General features: G+C 34.2%; 1 protein-coding gene across 1 annotated transcript in view; it reads right to left on the bottom strand.

Annotated features, from left to right (window-relative positions):
* LOC129230392 (protogenin B-like) overlaps positions 1–24,092 on the bottom strand; it is a 215,315-nt gene that overhangs the window by 42,610 nt on the left and 148,613 nt on the right. Inside the window, exons 5-12 of the mRNA XM_054864791.1 lie at positions 21,673–21,806; positions 19,976–20,107; positions 14,442–14,603; positions 11,219–11,494; positions 8,413–8,550; positions 6,681–6,833; positions 4,194–4,382; positions 3,612–3,737 (exon numbers count right to left, since the gene is read on the bottom strand). Coding sequence (XP_054720766.1) covers positions 3,612–3,737; positions 4,194–4,382; positions 6,681–6,833; positions 8,413–8,550; positions 11,219–11,494; positions 14,442–14,603; positions 19,976–20,107; positions 21,673–21,806 — 1,310 coding nt within the window. The remainder of the gene's footprint in view (positions 1–3,611; positions 3,738–4,193; positions 4,383–6,680; positions 6,834–8,412; positions 8,551–11,218; positions 11,495–14,441; positions 14,604–19,975; positions 20,108–21,672; positions 21,807–24,092) is intronic.

Below are 24,092 nucleotides of genomic sequence, written 5' to 3' on the forward strand. Positions count from 1 at the left end.
ATGCAGAAAATTTCATTCTTACAACTAGTGCCAACGTTTAAACGCACATATATAAGATCTCACTGTCAAAACTGCGAAAAACACTAAGTTGGTTTTTAATTAATATCATCATTAATTCATAGGTGTCCACCAAGGGAAGGTCAGTCTACGGTATTGAAAATTTTAGGAGGGTTGTTTTCAGAGGTTTTTTCTCTGTTGTATTTGGGGAAGAGGTGGACACCCCTGGCTAATTAGTGTTACAAAGACGAGACCAAGCTAAGAACACTTTCGATCAAGTCACCTTTTAAGCGTAAAAAAAAATGAACAAAATCGTTTCATCTGTTTGGGAGCTACGATTCCACAAGCACACACAAATATACATGTTGAACTCTTTCCTAATAGAGTCGGGGTTTAAAAAATTAACTTTTTAAATTTCTGAAATACCTTTTTATTTAACTAAATGAAAACTCATAACTTACATAGAATTTAAGAGTGTTTCATACCTATCTATATTTAGAATTCAAATATTTGTTGAAATTTAAGAATATAAAAGATTTGTTTAAAATCCATATAAAACATAAGGATACAAATCTTTATCTTCCCTCGGATATCCGGCATATCACTAGTCAGGATTTTTTAAAGTCAATTTTTCGCAAAAATTATCCTACAATATTTGCTGCAACTGTTCTGAGCCCACTCTGAACATTTGGGATGCATTCATTATAATACATTACAAAAAAAAAAAAAAAAACCTGAATTTTTGAGACAATGTCAAAATTCAAAATTGTGAAAAAATATTTTTACCTGAAATATTTGTGTCGTTACATAACAAAGTAAGGCACATGCAGTTTTCTTTAAAATGAGCTATTATGCAACTCTGAAGTTCCCATAAAACTTGAGTTAGATAACATTTCAAAACACTGCCGGGAAAATAGTGTTTAACAAACTCAGACATTAATTACTGATCAACTGTGTAAGATAGTTTTTTTTTTAAAATTTATATACATTTGAGCTGTCAGAGAGTAGTAGGATTTCTAAAAGTTTCTTGAAAATCTGAAACGATCAGCTGGAGAATTTTGTTTATTTTATTGCTTGGTTTATGACCCGCTTACCTGTCGGAAAATAATTAATCTGTACGAAGAAAATCAACAGCAAATTTCGTAGGGCCATAGTGCAAGATGTTTTACTTCACTCTTATCAATAAATATAAATGAACGCTAAGAGTTAAAAACGATGTTGTGTTTGTAGTATGACGAAGAATGTAGTACTCGCAAATTAGCTGGTAATCCTCTATACAGGAAGGAAAGCAATGTTTCACTTCTGTGGCGTTAATCACTTAACTTTTGATCTATTTATAAAGTTTGACAAACCTTGCATCAAAAATATCCAACGTGTGTGATGATCCTTCAATACTTTTCTTTCGATAAGTTCCAATAGTTCACCAAGTTTCACGACACTCAATGCGCGGCGAATACAGCAGCCATCTTTGTTTTGACTCTTGAACGTACGTACGAAAGGTTTACGCCAGAAAAATCATGGCGTTAATTTACCGTACATTCGCTTTTCGGCAGCTGCCTTTTGCGTCCGGTAAGAAAGGGCAGAGACTAGCGAGTTTTGTTGCGTACGTAAAAGTGACGTCACGGGTGGGCGTAGCATGCGTTAAATTTTTACGTATTGGGCAGAGACTAGGCCTCCTGGTCCTTCTGATGATGATAATGATTTCATATTGACCGTAACAAACTGTAACTTTCTTTTTGAAGTTACAGAGAACACCCGAGTTGGAAAGTCGAAATTTTGACCTAGTTGGTTCTATTGATTTTTATGGTGCAAGGGCGTTGATAGGCTGAAGTGCAATAAACAATAAATTTTATTCTTGAAAATAAATGCATGCTGAATCACTTGTATGCATCTCATACAATATGATCACAAATTACAGAATTGTTAGGAATATTGGAAACATGTTTGCTTACTGGGGAAACTCAAAACTATTCCCAAGTTTCCAAGAGCTGTTGGTCAGTTGATATGAAAATGGGATTACTATACATCAAATGACTGACAAAATAAATTAATCACTGCTAATGTCACATGACCCATGAAGATCTTTTCAAGTAATTTTTTAAAACAAACAAAAGAACGGAATAATTTTTTTTTTTTTTTTTTTCAAGAAACAAAACATGTCACACAAATAAATCAATTAACATCAAAACACTTCAAGTGCACAAAAAGCGGAATGGGAGAATACATGCAGAATAAATTTAGAATAAAAGTTGGAATTATGTGAGCATTGCAGTAAAGAATTTTAATCACACAGCGTAGGTTTGTATGTGGGGCATTCCACGGTATTTTTGACATTATGTAGAGTCCGTAACGTGAGCTTTTTTTGCCATAACTTTTTAATTTACCGTTAGATTTGCAAATTATTTTAATTTGCGCTGGCGTGTTGTTAGGAAAAGATCAAAATAAAATAATATGCTAATCAAACAGTAAATTAAAAAGTTATGGCAAGAAAGGTCACGTTACGGACTCTACATAAATGTCAAAAATACCTTGGAATGCCCCATGGCTAATTAATCAGTAGAGCATCCCCTGTATTTTGAGCTGTTATTTCATGTCACATGGAAAATGAAAAAATTTTTTGAAAATAACTCATTTTTCATTTTCTAAAATTCTACACCAAAATATGAATGAGGATAATATTGGGGTTCATAATTATAATATTTTCCCGTGAGAGCAGTATAGTGGTTGTTAGGTGTGGGCCACTTATGCTCAAAGGCACAGGTTCAAACCTGGCTCCAGTCGGTGGTCAATGTCCCATGATTACACCGCATGTAAAAAGATCATTCAGTAGCTGCATGAATTTGAATACTCTCGGCAAAATTAAATTCTTATTGCAGTTTAACATTGAAAATAGCCCATGTGCCTTCATCTGTTAGGGAAACTGGGAGTCAAGTCTCACGGCTTTGGCTATCCACCAATAGGGTTGCCACATGGAAGAATGGATGCCAGTTCCTGGGGAATGCAATTGGGTCTGCAAATAGCGAAAAACTAATACGTAGCCTCATTGAAAAACACAATTGGGAGCAACATTACTCACCAGAGAACCACATGAATAGTGTAATAATGAAAAAAAAAAAAAAAAAAAAATAGGTAACAATCAAAAGAGTTACTAAGACATTTTTTTGACACAAAAAGTATTTGCCCTCGTCCCTCTGATTGAGATATAACGTCTTAAATATTAAAGTTTTCAGAAAAGTGCCAAATTAAAAGATTTGGCAAGAATTCCCATAGCCAATGATTTCACCATCTGCATGTGGCTGTACATTCATTTGAAAAGCATATGAAAGATGTCTCCCATTACTTACAAAAACTTGCTAAATTTGGAGACTTTTCTTAAAATGTGGAGACTTTATGACCTTATATTTCGATAATAAGGACACAAGGACAAATAATTTATGCATCTAGAAACATGTTTTACTGCGCTCTTTCAAACACTACTAATTTAATTTCCTTTTCTTTATTACACCATTGCTTGGTTTCCTGGTCAGGTTTATACAGTACATCTTTCAGAAAACCTTTTTCGCTGTGAGTGGAAAGCTCCAGCAAGATCTTGGAAAGTACTATAAATATGTTACCTTTTGAAGTGGACACGTCTGGCATTTCAAAAGTAATCCATGGCCATGCTTCATCTGATAGAACTGGATACCCTGCTTTGGTTCCACTAAGCACACGCACATCATATTTCTGTTTAGGCTGTAGACCTACAAGATGATTATCAGAAAACAAATCAAAATATGTATGAGTTTTAATTGAATTAAACAAAAGACCATAAGCACTGGAACATTTTTAAAATATCATATTTTTTCTTCAATGGCATGGTTGTTATTAGAATAATTATTACGTGTGCAGAAAAATTGGCCAGTAAACTAAAAGGGTCTACTGGCCTTAACGGAAAATTGAAATTTTCAGGTTTACTCTCTTTCAAGTTCTGAAAGCTTTTTTCAAACAAATTTTGGAGCATTTTAATCTGTTGTAAGATCTTCTCTGAAGAAGCTTCTTTCATTTTCTTCTTTCCTTCACAAAAAATTTTTTTTTTATGAAAAAAAATATTAAATGCACTCGCGGGCTGCACATAGCTATACAGCGAGCCACAAATTCTGCAGCTTTAACTTAGATAACTGAAAAACAAAAAATAAACACAGGGAAATAAGTGTTACCTGTTATAGTATATTCTGTTCCTGAACTTATAGTTTCAACATTAGAAGATGCTTGTTTGTGTTTGCGATAGAAAATGCGATGGCCAGTGATGATACCTCGAGATTTCTCTATTGAAAGTTTATTCCATTGAATATGCAGTACTGTAGGACTAAGGCTGGATAAGCTAATTTTTGGTGCTTCAACAGGGACTGGAATTATAATGGGAAAAAAAGAAAATGTATTAAAACATTAATAAAAAAAGGACTTAAAAGTTACTTACCACTTTCATTAATTTTTTAAAAAGTAAGCAAAACCTTCTCAACGAAAGGTTTTGCAATGAATATCCATATACATGCATTTCAAACATTATCCTGCTATATACGCCCCGCCCGTTTATAGCATTGTGTCAAGAAGGACTAAATAAAAGTTTTGGTGCAGCAGTAATTTCATAACAAAAAGTTCAATAACACAGTAAAACTTCAATGTTGGAAGCAACAGTGGAATTCGTTTACCTAAAGCGCTAGATTAGCGGTCACCAGACAAAAACTAGCAACCATGACACTGAAAATGGCTACCGAAAAAAACAAATCCTAAAATCTATAAGTGACGTGCCCATGTGTTTCTTTATTTGTGAAAATTCGTATTGTATATCGTGAATGACAACACGCTTCTAATCCTGAGACCTCTCGCACCAGTTGAAGTCTACCATGGCAACGTTATTCAGAGCAAACTCCCTTGGTTTATTCAGTAAACTACTGCCCAATTAGCCAGGGCTAAGGAAGAAATACATGAAATACACCGCCAGCTCAGTCATTCCAGCTGAGGACTGCAGTTTCCTGTTTATTAGCACAGGAGCTGGAGATGGAAAACCTCTTAAGGAAGTCAAGAGTGCCAAACGAACTGGTAGCTAATATAGAATTAGCAGACCAGACGAGTGACCGAAGCGATGGTTCGGTTCAACTTGTAGATTTAAGGTAAGGCAAGGTATATTCAGTAAATTATCAGTGCCTTGCTTTCAATCTATGAGTTGAACCGAACCGTCACTTCGATCACTCGTCTGGTCTGCTAATTCTATATTAGCTACCAGTTTGTTTGGCACTCCTGACTTCCTTAAGAGGTTTTCCATCTCCAGCTCAGTCACTTTCCTATGCCGGGCTGATGAGTGCTAATAAGCATGAAACTGCAGTTCTCGGCTGGAACGACTGAGCTGGCGGTGTATTTCATGTGTCCCTTCAGGATATTTAACTTTTAATTCAATGCAAATTGACTGCGTTGACTGTGGCTATTATTTTTTTTTTTTTGACTCTGGTAGCTAGTGGCTACTATTCAGGAAACACAGAGTGTTCAAATAGTTTTACATTACACCATATTTATTAGTTACATACTCCATTGTTCGTGGCTGGTGGGAAGAGTCAATTTGGGGCCGAGAGTGCAAGCCAAAACCTTTGATGTTTACAACTAGCATCATCTTTTTCTGGGACGACTTTTTAAATCTTGTTATTTGCTCTGCAGTGTTCGTTTTAGGTTAATAATACGGCAATTTTATCTCTGAGAAAGCATGAGTGCATGATATGTCATCTACACTATAGTAGAAGGAATATTTTTGTAAGTGTGTGTAGTACAGTATAAAGATGTACAAGGCTAGTGTTCTAATGCTACTGTTAATACATATTCGTATAATGCATACTGTATGTGTAATGCACCAGCCTTGAAGTGATAAAAATCCCAGACAAAGAAGAAAGTGCTACGAAATTGGCTGATGAATTTGTTGTCAGTATGCTACAATCAGTGATTGAGAAAAATTGCTAAAATTGTACATTTCTGCGCTATGCCAATTGATAAAACTTAACATCACCACAATTAATGTCACAACAGTTTCTGCTAAAAACAAACTCGAAGAAGCTACATTTTTGTGACTTATTCAGGAAAGGCAGCTGAACAAGGCTGTGAATGATGATTCTTCATTTATAGTCAGCAACAGATAGATTGGGGGAAAAAAAGAAATGGAGTTTAACAATTGACAGAGCTGCATATTGAAATATTTGCTAAAAGTAGCTGTCATTAAAAATCTAACTTAGCTTTTGAAACATAGTTATTGATTTTCTTTTCCTTCAAATCTAAATTTAACTGTTTGGATAATCCAGAATTTCAGAACTCTCGGGTTCAAATGTTTAAAGTCCCACTGTATTATGACTCAGCCATAAAATTGCTATATACAGCTTCATTATAAAGAGGTGAAAGTGTATATATTTTTGTAAAACACAACAGTAATAAAAATACTTGAAGCAGTGGAGTCGCCAGGGGGGGGGGGTGCGGTCCGCCCCAAAGTTTTTGAAAAATATAAAGCTAAAATGTATTTTTAAGACTACAAATTTGAAAATTTTCCAGGGGGGAGGTGACACCACAAATTACCGCCCCGGGTGTCACCCATGCTAGGTATCCCACTGCTTGAAGCACTAAAAAAATCATCAACAAGAAAAGAAAAAGAAAAAAAAACTGGTTCTCACCGTCTTCTCCAGTCATTTGTACTATAGGTTGCGATGGCTCACTCGCACTTTTGTTGTTATACGCTCTAACATAAAAGGAATAATTAGTAAAAGGTTTCAATCTCTCAATCACAAGACTTGTATTAACAGCTACAATATCTTGCTCCATGCCACCTATTTATCAAATAAATTAGCAAATATTAATATAAATACAATTTTAAAATTAACAAATCAATAAGCTTTATTAGCTCAACAAGAATATACTAACACATCAATAAAATGATAAATCTGGATTTGTGTAAGCTGGAAAAATAAAAAGTCTAAAATTATATAATATTACTTTTAAGACCCAGGGCCGAATTTAGGGGAGGGCAAGTGGGGCTACTGCCCCGGGGCCTCCACAACAAAAGGGCCCCCACAAAAATTTTTTACAAAATATCCTAGCTTCCACGGGTCGAAAATATCGGATATATACATATATATATAAAAATATTTGGATATATATCAAAGTATTGGATATTTTGGAAAATATGATCTTTTCGAACCCTGATTAGGAGCCTCCACTCCTTCATTGCCCCCCACACTTGCAAATCTGGCCCTGTTAAGACCTACAAGAATTGAATTCAAAACTATACCAAAATATATTACATAATCTATTTCAGTTTTCATCATATTCTGTCTTCGAATGCTAAAAACAAAAAATGCATAACAAAAAAAAAAAAAAAGAGAGAGAAAAAGTTGTGTGTAATAAAACATGGTTTTGGTCATAGAAATGTTTCAACAGATAAAAGTTATCCTAATAGTAAAAATATGGATTTTGAAATGAGAAAAAAATACCAAATTCATCAATAATGATTAAAATAGAAAGAATGAAATGAAAAGGTTTAAAAAGCAAAGCAAAAAAAAGGGTATAGCTTGAAATTTGACATTAATTACACAAATAAAATATTAATTTATCTAAAAAACAAAATAACAAAAATAATAAATTAAGATTTCAATCTTCAATGATTTCAATTGAAATTTCATAAAATTTCTTAGAAGAGGAAAAAACAAATAGCAGTCTGAATAGGCAACACATCTCTTTTTCATGAAAATAATTAGATTGATATTTCAGCAGCTATATGGCAATTATTGTTTCTCATGTGGCTTCATTTCAAAAAACATTAACATCAGTTTAAATTTCTTAGAAATCAAAAAAATTAATGTCAGCAAGTTTCATTCCATTTTTAAACTCAAAACAAGGCTCTTTAAAAATCTATGATCAGTTCAAAGGTGATGTATTTATATCATATTAAACTCAAAATGTATAAAGAATTGATGCTGGGTTGCAAGGTTTCTTGACAATGACGTCATTATGAGCCGAAGAAAAAATGAGTCATAAGATAAAATGTCGCACTTACAAGCAACTTACTTGGCGAATTAAAGGAGATTTTCAACTGTCTGTGAGTTTTCATTGGCTGGAGCAAGATTCTAAATGAGTGTACTATGCGACGCTGTGTCTCCCAATAAATTAGAAATGTTTAACAATTCATAAAAATTATGACAAAAAAAGGGGGGGGGGAGAGAAGGGTTTCATATGCGTGGGCTCAACAAACTAATCACAATTCTAAAATGAAAGGCCTAATTTTACACAAAATTTGGACACCGGGCTGATAATTTATTCATTTGCTTGGGCTCAGCTTATTTCTCTAATGTAAAGAAACGCTGTATCTAGTATAGCAAAAAGGTTTTTTAAAAAATATTTCAAACGTACCCCGAGTGGGAACATAATGGACAGTATACGCTTGAATTGGAGAAACAGCTGGAGATGAGACTGGATCCCATGTCAACAAAATGGCACTGCTTGACTTTGTATATGCTTTCAAGCCAGAAGGAGAATGAGGTTGTTCACCTGGAGGAAAAAATGTTCAAAATTAGAATGAGGCACGCATGATTCCTGTTTAATTATACTACTTCTCACAATCAACTTTTCAACTGTCAACAGCAGAAAACTTGAAAGATAAAAACACCATACATGTAACTGCTTAAAAACAGGAAATGCTGAAATTTTTTTACAGAATTCTAAGAATCTGAAAATTGAAAACTTTCGAATTCAGATAATTAGCAGACAATGCTTTATTTTATGTTTTTCAATTCTGGGGAAACCAGGGGTGCTCACCTGGGGGGGGGGGGGGTCATGGCGCAGACTGTGCCATCGAAATTTTTAGAGGGGTTTGTTTTAAGGGGTATTTTTTCCATTTTTAGGGGGTTCTTGCATTCAGGGGAAGGGTCTTCGCGATATTTGGGGGGGGGGGGGGTTAAGCCCTTGATTTTAGGGGGGGCACCCCAGGGGAAACAAACATGTTTTCAAAGAAGATCAGTTTAGCACCAGATTACTTAGCATAAACTGCGTTCTTCTAGTTTATTTTTATTACTTGGTGTTTAAATGATTTACTAGCTTTTTATTGCTATTACACATTTCTTACTAGCTTATCACACATTGTGCATCTATATTTTCAAACTGAAATTTTAATGAAACTAGAAAGATATCTAACTTATTTACTTTGTAACAAAATTGAAGAACTTGTTGGCTTGAGAAAATATTTGATTCTTGCACCAGATGCAAGATTGTGTGCTGAAAACAACATACGTTATTTTAGATAAAAATGGAACAACGTTTAAAAGCACAAAAAGGATAAAACGTTTTTTAAAAAGGCAGAAATGTTTCGGAGGCAATAGCCTCCTTCCTCAGTGCGAAATGAACAAATGGATGAATCAAGGTCAAGGGAGAGTTTAAATGCATAACCGGAAAAACATTGACCAATCAGCTATCAGCGAGTGCTGAAGCAAAATATGACATATTCTAACATGTAAGATTGAATAAGATTGGAGAAAAATGTGGAACAGCAAAAGACTCATTGCAAAGATTATTTAAGTTTTTATGAATGTAAAAGGATTCCAGAAAATCTAATTCACCTACTGTTGTAGGTCTGCAAATGATCTTGGCTTCCGAAAAGAGAAAATTGTGCCCTGTGTCCCAACAATGTTTAGCAATTGAAGATTTGTTCAGTTCCTGTTTTTTTAACGTGGTTCCTTTTACATTCATAAAAACTTAAATAATCTTTGCAATGAGTCTTTTGCTGTTCCGCATTTTTCTCTAATCTTATTCAATCTTACATGTTAGAATACGTCATATTTTGCCTCAGCACTCGCTGATAGCTGATTGGTCAATGTTTTTCCGGTTACACATTTAAACTCTCCCTTGACCTTGATTCATCCATTTGTTCATTTCGCACTGAGGAAGGCGGCTATTGCCTCCGAAACATGTCTGCAGACTTAGATAAAATGAAAAGCTTTCTGCAAACACAAATCCTAACTGGAAAATTTTCTGCAAATAATTATTTTGCCTAACTCACCCTTGAATAAAGAATTAAATTTATATTCAAATATGAAAGAGGCCCAAAAAAAAGTGCTTTAAATCTTTTTTTTTTTGCAATAAAAAATTGCACAATTTTTTGTGCTTATTTTTCACAAACTGAAGAAAACTGCCAAAACCATTATTTTTTTTACACATGTGCTTTAAAACGCTTTTCGAGAAAGGCTTTAACAGAAATAAACTCTGGGATTTTCTTAAAAATTCCCTTTAAAAAAAAAAATTTTTTTTTTTTTTTTTTTAAATCAACGTTAGCAGTTTGAAAAAAAAATTCTGCAGAGCCAAGAATTTTCTGCGAAAGCCGTTCGCGCGTCCGTCTATATTATGCAAGACTGCATGTCTGCGTTTTTAAATTTTTTTTATCCTTTTTGTGCTTTTAAATGTTGTTCCATTTTTATCTAATTTACCTTGCACAAAGCTATCGCTTTCCAATATTATTTTGCTTGCACTCAGGAAAGTATGCTTAAGTCATTTTACAGCATTTCTGAAACTTAGCAGAAATGTCTAAGTATTTCTAATTGTCTTTCTATATTAGTTATTAATTCTTAAACAATGAACAATTTAAAGGACACAGAGCTAAACTGCTGTGGGAAGGTAATGTGCACATGCGAATCTGCAGAAATGCATTTTTGAGGTACATTAAGAAACATTTTTTAGATTCCATATCGACAATAGGGAAATGTTGACGGTTCTTTCTTGCTTTATTTTCAGCAGAAGCCAAGTAAGCAAACTGGTACAATAAAGTTAAGATACAATAGATGACAAAAATGCAAAAAGAAAAAAAAAAGAAGACTTTGCAAATACTGTCCTTGACCCTCCAACGGCAGTAAAATACAAAGTTATTTTTTACAAGAATGTTTTTTTGTTTCTTTAAAATTCCAGTTTTTTTTTTTACTCAGTTGTAAAAAATCAGAATAACCATAAAGGCGGAATTCTGCACATCTGAAAATTGAAACTTGCAGAATTTCCCTACTTAAGCGGAAAAACCACATGTAATACCTGCTCATTTGCTTCACGGATTTACACAGCATAATATTTATAAAAAAAAAAGCAAATGCCTTTAATGCCACTGATACAAAATCAATTCATTAATTTTTGAAAAGAAAAACACATTCAAATAATTTGGCAAAGCTTTAACAGAACTTACTAGATGCATTAACTAGAAGTCTTGCGGCTAAAGTATGTACACCAGCTGCATTAGATGCCACACATTGGTAGACACCGGAGTCAGTAGTAACAGTTTGGGAAACGACTAGTGTGTTCCCCAGTTTGAGCTTTATTCTACCATTGATGTACAGCTGCTCCCCATCCTTCATCCAATATATGGAGGGAGCTGGATTACCATCGACTTCACAGTCAAAGCGAACAGTTTGAGAAGTGGGAATTATCTGGCTTACAGGAACTTTTGTAAATTTTGGTGGCACTGGAAAAAAAAAATAGAATTTTAATCTATTGCAACGAATTTTACATGACATATACAGTTGCTGACGTTTATAGCGAAGTCGAACTGACCAAATAAAAATTTCTTCATAGCCCCCATTTCATTACAAAAAACTAAATAATACACAGTAAGATATGAAGGGGAATTTGAGCTATTACTTTAAAGCCATAATTTGCTGCACAAGGCTTTGTTATAAATAGGCGAGACTGTAAGGTGCTCATAAACTACATTATGACATTTTTAGTATGCTTAAAATTTAATGAACAAACAAAATTTAAAAAAAGACTATAACATTTGCATAAATAAATCAGAAAACAGTGTTTTATTTTTAATACATTGGTGCCTAGGAGGAAAAGGAAAGAGATGCAGGAAATTCTGCAATATCTAATTGAACCTCCTGATTAACAAACTTCATGCCAGAACCCTGATCAGAAACATGCCAGTGATCTGGAGTGATCTCTTGGATATGGATTTGTTTTTCACTTTTATGTTGATAACTGGAAAGAATTCTATCATGTTGAACATTGAAATGGTTTTTTTTAATAATGGATCTCAAGGTAAGATAATTTTGTTATCGGCAAGTACTGTCCCGTGGATGGCTAACTCTTGTTTTCCTAATTAGTCGAGGCGAAACTCCTTGCTTTTAGTTTTAGATTTGAGCTCTTGTTTATTGTTTATAGTTTAGCATGTGGTGCATTTGCCCAATGTTACTCTATATTGCATGTACTGGAGCTTAAACATTCTCTTTTAGTTCATAGTTAAAAAATTTCGGTCTTTTGACCATATTTAATGAATTCTCCATGGCTGATGAGCGCTGGATTCATACTTTATCTTTTCCTATTTAATAGCTGTTTGCAATTTTCCTTTTTATCATCATTATTTTTATATAATTTGTTTAATATTTGGAATTTGGCTTGCTTATTTTATATTTACTTGGCTTTTTAGTTTTGCTGCGTTGCGCATCTATGGGCTTTTAGTGTGGTCTTTTCAATATTTTTCACTTTATTTTATATATATATATATATATATATATATATATATATATATATATATATATATATATAAATAAATAAAGTGGACTTCCTCTATCTGAACACTCTCTAATGTGAACACCCCGATATTCTGAACATATTTTGATGGTCCCAGCAAAACTCTATAGACTTAACATAGGCTGACCTCTCTGTACTCTGAACACCCTAGTATTATGAACGTTACTTCCAATCCCCTTCAATTATCACCTCTTTATATACTGAAAATGTTCAAAATCAGTACTCAGGAATTCCTATGAATCATTGAAAGACCTGACATACATTCACGATTTTATTTTATTGAGTGAATGGCATTAAGCGAAAATGGATGGAGGAAGAAGAAAAATTACTTTCCTGGATATTACTGCATCACATGAAATCATTCAGCTGAGCAATATGAGCCTGAAGTTTCTGCCACTGAACTATATTTAAAGAATCTAACCATTGTACTATCTGATCACGGATTGTATGGAAAAACAAATATCCGTTTTACAGACAGAAATAGATGAATCTATTATTTTTTATCGATGTCAGCTTTTGCAGAAACAAAGTCTCATTCGAATGAGCGGATTACGCGCACCAAATTTTTACTTTTTCCCCTTATTCACATAGATTCGTCTTATCTGTATATTTGAAAATTCCATGCAATCCGTGGTTGGACAGTATCAAGCTGTTTTCAAGACCTTTAAAGTAAGATTACCTTTTAAAAAAATGTGACTGAGAGTCACATGGAAACATTTTCACTTTGATGATAGTACATACCTAGCATTAGGATACAATGCAAAAGAAAACTTTTTTTTTCAGGTATTGAACCAATAGCTGTATTGTAATATTATTTTATTGTTGAACGTTACGGTTCAATTTTTAAACTAAAAAAGAAATAAATAAATGCAAGAGTTTACGTCCTACTGAGTTGAATGAGACATTGCACTAGCCACAAATACCTCTACCTAATCTCTACCTCAGTTACTGGTATAGCTCAATGGGCAAAGTACTGAACATAGTGCACTAACACAATAGAATACATAATCCAGTCTCCTCTATAATGAGCACCCCCATAATCTGAACATTTTCGATCGGTTTTATGAGTGTTCAGAGTATTGAGAGTCCACTGTATATATATTTATTTGAGATTTGTATCATTAGATATCATAATTATTATTATATTACAACTACTATTAATTATTATTATATTTGTATTACTATATTTACTATTGTGCTCTTAGCCTTTAAAAAATCCAAAAATAATTTTAGGCTGGTTCTTGCAGGGCGGATACATGGGGAGAGTCATGGGAGTCATGACCCCCCCCCCCCTCAAACCGTCGACACTATTAGGCATTTACAATGTGTTCAAACAATTTATGAGTAAAATGCACAATTGCAGTAATCTTTTAAATTCATTTTAATATTTTAAAAGTAAATATTAGAAATACTACTTTCTTTCATTGCTTATGAAAATAATTAGTTATGTTTTTGCTCTTTTAGGCACATTGTTCCTGGCCGGTTTGGTGCTTTTTATTGACACTCAAGCAGTGTTAGAAATTTTCGTACCCAAATCCATAGGTTGAGTTCTAGAGGAAGAGGGGGGGGGGGTATTCCACAGCATGACCTTCCTCTCTAAAATGGTAGTCTGCATCCGCATTGTTTTGTACTATATACCAATTTCTTAATGTACGAAATTTGATCCTAAATTTTTGTAAGCGGTGCATTTCACGTGTGTTTTTAATTCAGGAAGGGGGGGGGGGGGGAATCTCAGAACACCAATGACAATTACTTTTCCCCTGACATATTTTTAATGCAATTCCTAATTTAAACATAATAGCATGGAATCATAACACCAAGATTTCACAATCAAATTATTTGTTTAAACATAAACAAGCTAGTTTAATCAAACAACATACCATAAACATTTAAGGAAAATTTTTGCGTTGCTGTTGTTATTTGGTTTGCATCTTTGTTAATAGATTTTGCAACACAAATATAGGATCCACTGTCATCTGGTTGAACTTCAGGAAAAAAGAGGTTCTGATTACCAAGGAAGCGCTCAGGCATTTCTTTTCCATCTGAAAATAATAAAAATGATAAGATTAAAGTACAAGCAGCTCAACAGATTCAATACCTTGACATGGTCATTTTTATTTCACTCAGTTTTTGTAGAATTTTTTTTCTACCTACACTTAAGTTGGAAGTCTAAATCAGTGGCGGCTGGTGGGAGGGGCCAGAGGGGGTCTGGGCCCCCTCACTTCTTTTAGGCAAAATGTTATAGCTTTTTATCTATTTTCGTTTTTTTTTTTTTTTTGTACATGGTTACAATTTAAAAAAAAATGGATTGTACCTTATTTTTCTGCTTAAAATCTACAGATTATCTTAAAAAGTATCAAATTAGTGAGGTGAGAATTATTTGTTTGTGCGAGTGTTTTTATTGTTATTATTTCCCCCTCAACACCAATGCATTGAACCTCAATATTTACAGCGGGATTCGCTGAGACCGTTATCCTGAATGTATGTTGTTAATTTTACATAGCTTTAATGTTCTTACGCAATTCAGGCTATGCGAAAAAAACAACATACAGTAAAGCCTTCATGTGCACAAGATTAGATCCCCCCCCCCCCCCCCCGTTTGCTCTTTTCTTGTTTCTGTCTAGCGTACTATAATAAGCATATATATAAACTAGCGTATATATTAGCGAGAGGAAATCATTATTTTTTAGATTATTTTTCATTTTAGTTTTGAGTAGCTATACCTTAAAAGTTAAAACTTTGTCACATTTTTAATTTACTTGCTAAAATTGCATGTTAAATCAAAACTTCATTTTTTTCATCGAATTATCCGTGGATTAAACACCGTGCCACCGTGGATTATACGAAGATTTTGTTCTTCTTCAGGTCGATTTTAGGATTTTAATTTTGAAAAAAATTCCAGGCGAGAGCTTCAGAACCCGTTCCTATAAAAACCTTCAAAGTTTGTCTACAATTGCGTTTTTGGAACTGTAATTTCGAAAAATTAAGTGAGGGGGAGGATTTGATTTCTATTTATGTTTCAAAAAAAAAAAGATCGGGGAGAGTCCTGGAACTCCCTTCCTTACCCTAACGTGTTTTTAAGGCTTCAATTTCTTCAAATTTCCACGGAGTCCCCTGTGCCCTTCTTTCCCCTAACGTAACCAAAGATTGTCTAAAATTGCATTTTTAAAAGTACAAGTTTCAAAATTGAGAGATTTGATGAGCAAATCAAATCAATAAATTGATGAGATTTCTTTCCTATTTCCCTCTCCCCCTCCCTTAAGAATTATTTTCTAGTTGCTCCACTGTTGTGTGTAGTGTTGTATGTACTTGTGTGCATATATCATCACAAGATTATTTTTTTATTCAAAAAATGTCTGCCCATTGTCGCACAGAAATTATTACTTGTTTTAAATTCCTGCTCATGTAGTTTTAAAGAAAATGTGACAAGTTATCAGTAATTTGAAGAAAATAAAAAGAGTTCCTTTTTTTTTTGTCTGCATAAAAATTCTGAATCTCCCCCATGGGCACCAGCAGACTCATATGCAAAAAGGCCCACCCACATGTAAACTGCAAATATTTTCTTTTACTAGTTTTTTAAATTTATTTATTTTTTATTTTTTAAATGTTGTTAATTTAATTTCATTTATTTTAAAGCAAATACTGAGATGTGTTTTCATCTTTGTTAAAGTTAATTAATTTATAAATTTTTACATATTTCTCTGATCACAATATTTTTGCACTTTTGTAATTTGCCTTGCTTAGAAAAAAATTAATTTTACTCATTCAAAACAATTAGTTGCTAAAAGATTACAAATAATATTACTATTAAAAATATTAGATTAATAGTGCTTTTTTAAATTTATTTATTTGTTTTGAAACGCAGGGAGTGAAAGTGCTTCCCTTTCAACCCCTTACCGGTGCTACAAGGGAGGCATACTGCATCACCGACAAGCGTACTGGATATAAATGTAAGATTAATAATTTTCGTGATGTATTTTGTAGCTTTTCCCTACCTGATCAATCAAATTTTATTTTTGAAAGTCAGGGGATGAAAGTACAGCACACTGCCGGCAATCATGACATAAACATGATAATAATATCTTTCGTGATTTACTTTGTAGTTTAAGTATTTTATAGCTTGTCCCGTGTTTTGAATGAATTTAATTTCATTCATATAACACAAATAATTATTTTAAGAAAATTTAAATATTTAAAAAATATTTTTTAAAAAATTGCTTTTTCTTTCAAATTCAAAAACCAGGGGGAGGGGGGAGTGCACCCATGATCTGGCCCCCTCACTTTTTCAAGGCACGAGCCGCCACTGGTCTAAATGTTTGACATTTGTCATCACCACAATATACAAATACAAACGTGATGACTAGCAACAGGCTCTGGGGCCAGCTAGGCTCGTCCTAGTCAGTTTCTTACTTCACAACAAGGATCGAAGGCCCTCTTAAAGCTATCTACCCCTCTTGCTCCTTACAGCCTCTTCAGATAAACTGTTCCAAGTGTCCACAACCCAACTAAAGTAGTATTTTTTTTACAATTTCCAGGTTAACATGAGATTTGAATGGCTTAAAACAATGAACTCGTGTTGTGCTTTCCTTGCAAAAATACAACCCATTAAAATGACTATATAGCTACCCAGATGAATAACCCCTTAGAGTGTGAAACTCAGTGATCTCTGACTAAGGTAACTAACTGTACGTCCCATTTTGAACGGAACAGATCCGTTTTCAGGTATTGTCCCTGGCACATACTGAACTAGTTTTTCAAACAGCCATTTCCACGCATGCTGGCTTTGTTTGAAAAAACTTTTTTTATGTATTAGTTTAATGTTAGTTTTATAAACTGACAATGATTGATTAACTACTTTAAATAAAATTTGATTTAAGTTTGAGTAATGTTTCTGCCAATTTAATTATTCAATTACTTTTTAAGCTAATTTTCATAATTACTTTGATTTGGATTAAGCATAATTGATGTAATTAGCAGTTAATGCTTCTGGTTTAGCGTTTCTTCTCCTTTGAACTTTAAAATTTGTACAACCGTGTACCCCACCCCCCTTCTTTCTAGCTATGTGCTTGAGGGCAATGTTTGTATATCACAAGTTGGGATTTCAGTTCTGTAGTTCTGTATTCCCTCTAATTTCAGTGTTGCCACTTTGAGTAAGTTATGGTAACAAATGCAGAAGGAAAAGTATAGTCAAGTTCATTTGAAAAGTACTATAAATACAAATACAAATACAAATGTGACGACCAGCAACAGGCTCTGGGCCCAGCTAGGCTGGTCCTAGTCAATTAATTAGTCCCCAATGAAGATCAATGGCCCTCTTAAAGCTATCCACTCCCTTGCTCATTACCGCCTCTTCCGGTAAGCTATTCCAAGTGCCCACGACCCTGCTAAAGTAGTAGTTTTTCCTGATTTCCAATTTAGCCTGAGATTTAAATAGCTTAAAACAATGACCCCTTGTCCTGCTTTCCCCGCAAAAATTTAATCCATTTACATCTTTCATTTTGATAAATTTAAATAACTGAATCATGTCCCCTCTGACTCTCCTTTGCTCTAGGCTATACATGTTAAGCCTATTAAGTCTGGTATCATAATCTAAATCTGAGAGTCCCCTTACTAATTTAGTTACCCTTCTTTGAACCCTTTCCAATACAAAAATATCTTTCTTCAGATAAGGCGACCAGAACTGCACAGCATACTCCAAATAAGGTCTTACTAAACTCCTATATAAAGGCAGAAGAACTTTCTTAGATTTGTTTGAAATAGATCTATTGATGAACCCAAGCATTTTGTTGGCTTTGTTACTAGCAATACTGCACTGTTGACTAAACTTGAAGTCCTGATTTATAAAGACACCCAGATCCATAACATTTTCTGCCTGATTTATGACTGAACCCTGTAAACGATATCTCATACGCTTATTTCCATGACCTAAGTGTAGCACTTGACATTTCCCTACATTAACTGCCATACCCCATTTATCTGCCCACTTAGTAATATGATCTAAATCCTCTTGCAGCTGTTTTACTTGTTCTTCATTTTCGACAATCCCCATAACTTTTACATCGTCAGCAAAACAATTCATGCTTCCAGAAATATTTTCATTGATGTCATTCATAAATATAATACAAGGTTTCGGGCAGGCCCATAATGCAGAATATTCCATTCCTTTTTCTCAGACATGAATATTTCAGAAAGTTTTGTTCACTGTAATAAGATTTTCTGTACAATAATGAAACATTGTATTTTATGTCTCTTTATTTCAATCAGTGTTGCCAGATAGGGGGAAATTTCCCCATTTTGGGGAAATCTGGTGCTCTCTGGGGAAATTTTGGGGAAATGGGTTTTGAGGGGAATTCTTTGGGGAAAATTTTTTTCCTTGGGGAAAACCTGGGGGGGGGGAATCTCGGGAAAAAATATTTTTTTTTTTCCGTATTTAAATTTGCGTTAAGAAGTAGTGGGAACATTATCAAACAGCGTTGGGTTAGCTTTTATGGAATTCGCATTTCCATTAATGTGGAATATTATGCTATGGAATTCGCATTAATGTTCTGCATGAGTAACTAGTTGATACGTGAAACAAGTAAAAATAAGTGTAATGAAGAGTGAGTGTTCTTGGATAAATATATACAAAAGTCATAGTTTAAATGTAAAAACAGAAGCAGAGTAGTAAATGCGAGTAGAAAAAAAATTTTGGTTATTTCTTATCTCTCGGTCAGGCGCTTGTATTTAAGACTAGTGGCACTCACACGGCTTTGCTCGTAGTAGAAAATTAAAAGGTCTTTGGTCCCCCTGTATATTTACAAATAATGCATGATGAATTTCTCGCCAATTGGCTTGCCCACGTTACGGTTCCACGTTATGATAACTTCGTAATTTACTTGTCCATCTTATGATAATTTTGCTCGGGAAAATGTTCTTAAAATTGGAATAGAAAAAGAACAAAATCAAATTTTTGAAAAATCGCTTAAAGGTGCACACCCCCATGCTACAAACTAATTCTTTGCCAAATTTCATGAAAATCAGCCGAACGGTCTTGGCGCTATATGAGTGTTAGAGATCCTGACAGACAGAGAGATTTGGACAGAGAGATATCCAGACAGAGTGACTTTCAGTTTTATTTTATTAGTAAAGATAAAGAACGATAAAGATAAAGAAGACAGCAAAAATGGGAAGAAAAAAAATTGGGGAATTTTATAAGAAAATTTTGCTATTTGGGGAAAAAAAAATTTTTAAGACACAAAAATATTAGAGGAAGTCGATTCATTTTATGAAAATATTAGTGGAAAAATAATTTTTGCATTTGGGGAATTTTGGTAGAAAACATCGCTTTTTGGGGAAAAGTTGGAAGGGAATTGGGGAAATCTGGATTTGACCATCTGGCAACAATGATTTCAATTTCAAGAGAAAATTCAAGTACCTTCTCTTTTCCAGTTGTACTCTACTTTAGGATATCCATCAGCAAAGCACTCCAACACAGCAGGATTGCCTGCAATTGCTGTTACTTCACCTCCTGCACTTAAGAACACTGGTGACTGAAAGTGTTCAACTCCTAAGTTAAAACAAACGTACCAGGAAAGCCATAAGTGATAAGCAACTGTGCATAAATGATTATACTTCATACAATTTCTTTGATAATAGAAGATAAACAAAAAAGCACAAGAAGATTTAACATCCTAGATGCTGTAATATTATATTTTCATGCAATGTGACACCCGATTTTGTTTAACGCGCTAGATTTCTGAAACAATAAAAGGCATCTAAATGGAAAAATTCTTAAAAAATAAAATTTGAAAAAAAAAAAAAAAAAGTAGTGGAGCTCAGCTTTTGTAAACTGCCATGCAAACAATGCCCTGCATACTGTAAAGTTACATAGGAAACTATTTATGCAAATCAGCTGTATATGCATGGGTGGATCCAGCTTCAGGTTTTGGAGGGGGACACTGTCGGAAAGGGCGGATCAAAGTGCACAAATCCGCAAAAGTAACTTTAGGCAATACAGTCAATTCTTCATAACTCAGTCTCAACTTTCTTTAAAATAACTAAACCCTTCCGAGTTATCGGTAGTTTGAGTTATGGAAGTACACACCGCTTTCTCAAAAGATTGTTAACCAATGAAATTTACGAAATAAACAATTATTCGAATTGTTACGAGTTGACTGTATTTGGTTACTTAAAAGGGGGGGGGGGGTCATGCTCTTCTTCTGGTTCTGTGCCTATGCATAATTATGTATACACAGTGAAACCATCCATGAGCACCTACCTCTAAAACAAACAAACCTCCGATGGGAGGTCACTGTGATCTCCCAAACATTTCCTTATGTGAAAAATTTGGAGGCAAATTGCAATTAAAAAAAAAATTAATAATGCTATGCTCATGTAATTCATTATTTGGAAAAATACGAAGTTTCATTTGAGAAAGTAAATTTCTTCCCAGACAAAAATTTCAGTTCAGGGCGCCCCCACTACTTTTGGGTCTTTAAATCTCTGTCACAGATGACTGAAAACATTTCTGGTACCGGGGCCATCAGTACGTTAAAGTTCAGCTTATTGGTTTTTTTAAGAAATGTTTTTCCTTCCACAAGTTCCAGAGGGATTGATCCAGCCTCCATTTTTGGAGAAGATCATTATTACAATATGCGCACACACACACAAATCAGGATTGAGAGAGGCTCAACAAAGGCTTAATTTCCATTGAAAGTGCTAGAGCTTATTTGTCTCCAGAACTTATTTTAATGCGTAAATATTCTGAATTCCGTCTAATATGTAAAAATTCCTATAAATTTGAAAACAAAGTAGGAGAGGAGTTCCTGTGAGCTCCCATGGAAATCAAGCCCGGGAACCAACTAGTTAATACAGTGAAAGTTAATACAGTGAAATCCTGTTGCCATCATCTTCATGGGACCACAGATTTCATTCGTTATAATGGGAATTCTGTTGCAATGAAATTCAAACAAAGCAATGGAAATTAAATTGGGACTGAAAATTCATTTCGTTTAAACCGTTATTTTGTTGCAACGGGATTTCACTGTATACGCAATGAAAGAATTGAAGTGCAGATTTTGAAGCAATAATTATTTTCAAAGAAAAAGAGCATGTGATTAAACACTCCCTTACTTGGCAAAACATTCAATGCTGCCTCAGAACTATTCCTTTGCTTTCCTGCATTTGTACAACGGCATTTGAATTTACCCGCATCACTCATCAAAACCTCTGTGATTTGCAGTGTACCTGAGGGTAGGAGGGTGTACCTGAAAAGAAAAAAAAAAGCTTTATCAGTTTGATAACTTTTCATACGAAAATTTGTGTTTTATTCTGCACCAAGTAAATAGTATAGAAATTCTAGTGTAAGTATTAGAGCAACACAATGAAAGGCCTTAAAAAAATTCTGGACTGTCCCCCTTAAAAGTTCTTTATTTAAAACTTAACATGCTTCACAACTTCTTATACATTCCCTTCATTCTTCAGACAATTTGCGATTATCACATGAGTAAAAATCTTCAGTCTTTTGCTGCAAATCACCAAGCTTTTTTTCGCATTTTTGTACAAGAGCTGCTCTTGTAGTAAGAGCTGCTCAGCAAGTGCGTCACCCATTGATGTAAACAAGTGGTAATAGGAATGAGCGAAGTCTGGTGAGTTAGCCGGGTGAGGTAGAACTTCACAGCTGAGTGCTTCCAACATATTGTGAATTTGTTTTCTGCTTGTGATGAGCATGGAAAAAACTGACTTTGTGCAGCTACTTTCTGCATTTTGATCTTCTTCCAAGCAGTGGAGGGTTCAAATCCACCTATTGCTGTTAATAACGATTAGTATTAACTAGTGGTGTTCCGGATATCCGTATCCGTATCTGCGGATATCCGAGGGAAAATAAAGATCTGTATCCGTATCCGCTACTTTTTTGACGGATCTTAAACGGATCTTTTCTATGCTAAAAATTCTTAAATATTTGAACAAAAGACTCTTAAATTCCGTTTAAATAAGGTTTTATTCCCAATTTAAATTATAAGGTATCATTTCAGAAGCCAATTCGTACCCCTAGTTCCAAAAAGAAACGGGTAATAAGTTTTAAAAGTGTATCTGTGTGTCTATTTGTGGCATCGTAGCTCCTAAACAAATGAACCGATTTTGATAGTTCTTTTTTCGTTCAAAAGGTGACTTGATCAAAAGTGTTCTTAGCTTGGTCTTGTTTTTGCAGAACTTGAATTACCGGAAATATTAATAAAAACTGACTTAACGTATTTCAGAATTATAGTAGTAAAAACTTACCCGTACATTAAAAATATTGGCCCCAAATTGAAAGAACTAAGTTTTCTGCGTTTGATATTTGTTTGGAACTTCCAAGTTATATACAGTAAAATCTAAAATCGTATTAAGGAAATTTTAAATGCAATTCAAAGCCTTTATACGCGTGATCGGTGGCTATTTCATAGTCGGATAAGGAGAAAAGCTCAATGATTTAAAATTTCTATCTGCTGTCAGTTGATATTTGTTAACAATATGTGTTCTGACTCGCGAAATCCATCTCAATATCAGATCGGACCTCTGCGACATTTTTTAAAAAAATTTTTAGTTTAATATTAGTTTCTGTTATTGATTTGGGGTTTCTGTTATTCTTCATTTCGGTTTTTCTCTGCATTCTTCAAAAAAAGTGAGACTAAATTCTCTATTTACTGTTTGTAAAGGTGTTTCCGGCTCTGTTATTCTGTCGGTAGGAGTAAGTTATGTGGAATGGGTCAGCGCTGCATTTATGCTGAAATAAAATGCGAAAAATATTTCTAGCCTGTCCAGTAGCAGCTTTGCACTCTTGCTCCTGTATCCTGCATCTACCAAGCAAGCTAGAAATAATCTATCACATTCTATTTAAGCATTAATGCAGTGTTGACCCGTTCCTTCCTACTCTCCCTCAATTTTAACGGAGTCAAAATTCTTTACAGAGTAAATCATAATCTTGATTATATTTTTGCCGTAGATGACATTTTTTGAAGAAGCAGTGTTATTATGCTGACGGAAATACCTTCCGTAACAAATTAAACATTTGGATAGTTGAATTGGGTTTAAAAAAAAAATTGAGATCCGTATCCGTATCCGCGGATCTTGACACTAATGATCCGGATCCGCGGATCAACTTTTGACAATCCGGCACATCAGCTACTTTTTTTGACAATCCGGCACATCACTAGTATTAACTGCTTCCCTAGGTTTTAACAGCTCATAACAGACCATGCTCACTAGTCCTACCAAACACAGCGCTTTGCCTTTCTGCCATATTAACTACATTTAAGACACAAAAATCATCGTTCACCAATGGAGCATGTTTATCATAAGCTTCTAGAAGTGATCAATATGATTCGGCAGCAGTTTTCTTCAAATGAATGCAGAGAAATTATCACTGTCCACAAATGCTCTTTGTTTGGTGTAAACTTTGACATACTGAAGGCACAAAACACAACACTAAGCACTTTTCCAATTTATCACTAGCACTTCTCTAACACTATATTTGGGGCAAACCTGACCTGGCAGCATTGGGAAGGCTATGT

Source organism: Uloborus diversus, chromosome 9, assembly GCF_026930045.1.
Source record: "Uloborus diversus isolate 005 chromosome 9, Udiv.v.3.1, whole genome shotgun sequence".
Classification (NCBI taxonomy): domain Eukaryota; kingdom Metazoa; phylum Arthropoda; class Arachnida; order Araneae; family Uloboridae; genus Uloborus; species Uloborus diversus.